The following is a 3858-nucleotide window of genomic DNA, read 5'->3' as shown; positions in this document are numbered from 1 at the left end:
TCTCCTATTATTGATGCTGTTTCTAGAATTATTTTTGTAGCAGTATCACAGAGGAGTCCATGTCATGGCTAGGACTAGGACAGATGCTTTCTCAAAGGGGTCATCTCCAACCTGCAGCCCCGGTGTGTGCCCTCAGGGAGCATAAAGTCAGACGCACTGTGTCCTGTAACCAGAGCAGAGAGCTACAAGAGAGGGATCCTGCCTTCAAATGTATCCTTGCCACAGAACTCAATTTAAGCATGCCTCTGTTTCTCCACCTACAATATAAAGATAGCAGTAATCCTTTGCCTCAAACTGGGGGTAGATTGTGGAGTGTGATTTTTACAGACAGTGCTGTAATCTGCAATCCCATTTCAATGTGCCATCCCATCTCTACATGCAGTGGCAGAGAAGTTTTTTTGCTTAGCCCCCTCCACAGCTGTGTTTTCCCCCGAGCTGAGATCTACTACACACCTAAACCCATGCAACACTCCCTGCTCTTCAGCTGGGTGGAGGGACCTTTGAGATGAACTCTCTGTCTCCCTACTAGAAGAGTTTTAATTCTTGTCACTGCTGCATGTGCTGGGGGAACTATTGAGAAATTACCCCCCAAACCACAGAGATTTACCTGCTGGTTTTGTGTCTTTCTGCCCAGGCAGTGAATGGAAAATGCCACGTTCCTTTTTAGTGAAGAGCAAAAAGGCTCATACCTACCATCAGCACCGCTTTGTGGAAGATGACCTGCCTATATTAGCCTGGGATCCAGTAACCTCTCCCTTCACTGGTGAGTCAGTCCATCTGCTGGGCTTGTAAGAATACACCTGAAAGACAGATCAATAATTGAGTAGCAAACTAAGGGAGTAGGATGAGTGAGCTAAAGAGCAGCTGAGGGCTTCACACAGGGATATTAGTCTAAGGACAAACTGATGCCCTGCTGTGTGCCCTCTTTCTTTAGACCAAAACCACGCTGTCCCACAGAAACCACATTTAGATTGTTGCTATGTTCATTGCCCACATTCTCTCAGGACCTACATCTTCTCTACCTCAGTGTTACCACCTCCTCCCAGTGATTTGCAAGGAAGTTACAGCTAGAGAGAGAAAATACTAGTGACACTAACACTGACTGTGAAAGGAGTCCTACACACTCACAGGTGAAAGGCCAGCTGCTATATACTGTACTAACACCAACCAACACTGCTGCTGCCCTGGCCTGCTGTCCTCCCTCTGCTCCTGTTCATGCTCTCCCACAGCAGTGGCAGGGCTGGGGCGATTACCCTCTTCCTTCATGCACCATTCAAATATTCTTTATTCAAATCCACAATCAATTTACCCTTTGTTCCAGCCCTGGCTGTCGAGTTAGAGCCCAACCCTATGGTAAGTCTGATAAAAAAAAAAGGAGGTGACATCTACTTTCAGTTCCTGCCATCATCCTTTGACCATTTGTTGTGTGACCCTCACCAAGAGGGTTTGGATGACAGATGAATTCTGTCCTTCAGCAGCACATCTCCAGCAGAAAGGAGGCACATGTATTGGGTGTCTGTCCATTTCAGATTCTTGCTATAAAGTCTACTTCTAAGAAATGCTGGTTGATCCCTTTAGGGGCTGGAAGAAAATGGAGTGTGGGCAAGAGGAGCCAAGGCTGTGTAAGCAGTTACCTCCCCTCTCTGCTTCCCTACTTGGCTGACCATAAATTCAGGTTAACAATAATGAACTCTCTTTGCAGAGGGGTGGGGAGGTTAATAAATCAGTGATTGTTAGCTACCCACACAAATGAAAATAGTGTTAAATAGGGAAATCATTCTTACAGACATGTGGCCTTGTAGGGTTAATTTTCTCTAAATATAAAGGGTATCAAGTGTTCTATCATTTCTTCCTGCTCCCCTCTACCTTGCCTATCTCATCCTGCTTGGAATTTCCCTTTGTCAGCAATGGATAGACCTTGATTGCTGTCCTGATTGTGCCACTTTGCACTTATTCAGGGAATTGAGCCTGGGCTCATGTATCCAAGCATGAGTTCATACAGAAGTACAAAACCCACCTAAATAAACTCTTAACAGCCAGAATAAACTAACTGTGACACTACTATGTGATTACAGCCATAGGAGACAAGACACCGGAGGACATAAAGAAACAGGATCTAGAATGTGTGGCTCCAAAACAAGAAAATGACCCACCTGAACTGAAAGAAGAAAGTGTCCCTGTCCAGTACCTGAGCAGGATGCCACCAGGCCCTTCAGCTCAAGGTCTGCTACCCAAGACCACAACTGCAAAGGAGGTCAGGGGTGGGCTTATGGAACTCCTACAGCTGGGTCCAGATTTTCAGTAAATGGCAGCTCTTATTTTGACATCAGAGGTCAAAGTTGGCCCAGGCAGAGCTCATCAGGAGAATTCTGTATTTCCCTTTATGATTCTGGTCTAGATCAGCATTTCCCTGAAGGATGACGCTGATTCCCAACGAGCGAGCCTCCAAATCTCAAGGACTAATGTAGCTACATGGGTAAAGGCAGGTGTCCTCATGATACTTGTTCAAACACCACATGAAGCAGGGCTAGTAGAGAGGTTAATACACTCTTAGCATCCTCTCTCCCATAAAATTTCCTCAGATTGAAATCAAAGTCATAACAGGAGCTTTGTATGAGAATCAGGATTTGAGTGTAAGAAGGAGGAGTTACCAATTGCAATTCCCAAGGTCAGGCAAGACATCAAATGGGGGAGTGATACCTGGGGAACATTTTTACTGGTGCCCAGCTGCAGGCATGATACTCACTTCTTCCTCTCCTTTGCAAACTCAGAGATGGCCATCCCAGGTCTGCAGATCAAAGACTGCACTAACACAATGAGCACCCCTTCCTTCTACAAAACCGGCTTTTCTTGGGATGCTTTCCATTTGCCATACAGCTACCGACAGATGTCTCCCACCATGCAGTCAGCAGTCCTGGAGCACCCAGTTAGCCTGTATGGAAGCCACCTCCTGCCAAGCACTGAGCCCCCTCTGGATTACAGCATGCATTATTCCTCAGACATGGAGACCTACCATTGTGTGAAGTGCAACAAGGTGTGTGCCAGATGAGAAGCTCAGGGATGGGGAGGGCCTGGAGTGATTGTCATTGCATACATCAAGGGGTTATACCAAAGTGTAATGCATGCAGCTCAAAATAGGTACCTACTTGTTCTTCTGACTAAGGCGCTAGGAATGATGCAGTTCACGTGGCCTATGGAAGGGAAGAATCAAATAAAAAGAAGGAATTGAAAACAGAGATGGAGACAGTCACTTCAAAAAATCACTGACATTTTGTTCTGCAGGTATTCTCCACTCCCCATGGACTGGAGGTCCATGTCCGAAGGTCTCATAGTGGAACACGTCCCTTCGCTTGTGAAGTATGTGGCAAAACCTTTGGGCATGCTGTAAGCCTGGAGCAGCACACCAATATCCACTCCCAGGTGGGTAGCATGTTTCCAGAGAACCAGCTCTCCAGAGCTCAGCAGTGTTTGGACCTTAGCTATTGCTTTCTCCATCATAAAGGAAGTGACATTTCCTAGGTTACAAATGTGATGGCTTTCCTGTAGCACACAATGACAGGAGCTCTGAAGACCATAGATCATGGTCTCACAAATCACGGCTGCCCTTGAGAATTCCTTGGATGGGAGGGGTGGATTGTTGCTACCTGTTCTTCTGTGCCTCAACTCCTCCTAAAGTTTGGATCACAAGACATAATCCATTTCCATAAGTATCCCTCCCACATTCTCTTTGTACTGCACCTCACATATCAGACCATGAGCTGAGGAGATTTGCTTATCAAATCTACTATTCCCAACACTCGTAACACTCTTCAAGCTCTGTCACATGTCTTGCAGCCACAGACATTCCCATGATTTTCT

The 3858-nt window shown here is 46.1% G+C and overlaps 1 protein-coding gene across 1 annotated transcript in view; it reads left to right on the top strand.

The window, feature by feature from the left end:
* Positions 1-648: 648 nt before the first annotated feature.
* Positions 649-3858, top strand: part of GFI1B (growth factor independent 1B transcription repressor) — a 4527-nt gene continuing 1317 nt past the window's right edge. Inside the window, exons 1-4 of the mRNA XM_010024848.1 lie at positions 649-763; positions 2076-2222; positions 2772-3034; positions 3283-3420. Of these exons, the coding sequence (XP_010023150.1) occupies positions 649-763; positions 2076-2222; positions 2772-3034; positions 3283-3420 (663 nt within the window). The remainder of the gene's footprint in view (positions 764-2075; positions 2223-2771; positions 3035-3282; positions 3421-3858) is intronic.

Source organism: Nestor notabilis, unplaced genomic scaffold (genome assembly GCF_000696875.1).
Source record: "Nestor notabilis isolate BGI_N333 unplaced genomic scaffold, ASM69687v1 scaffold10332, whole genome shotgun sequence".
In the NCBI taxonomy this organism is placed as follows: Eukaryota; Metazoa; Chordata; class Aves; order Psittaciformes; family Psittacidae; genus Nestor; species Nestor notabilis.
The sequence above is the reverse complement of the archived record's forward strand: the minus strand, read 5'-3'. Positions and strand labels throughout refer to the sequence as shown.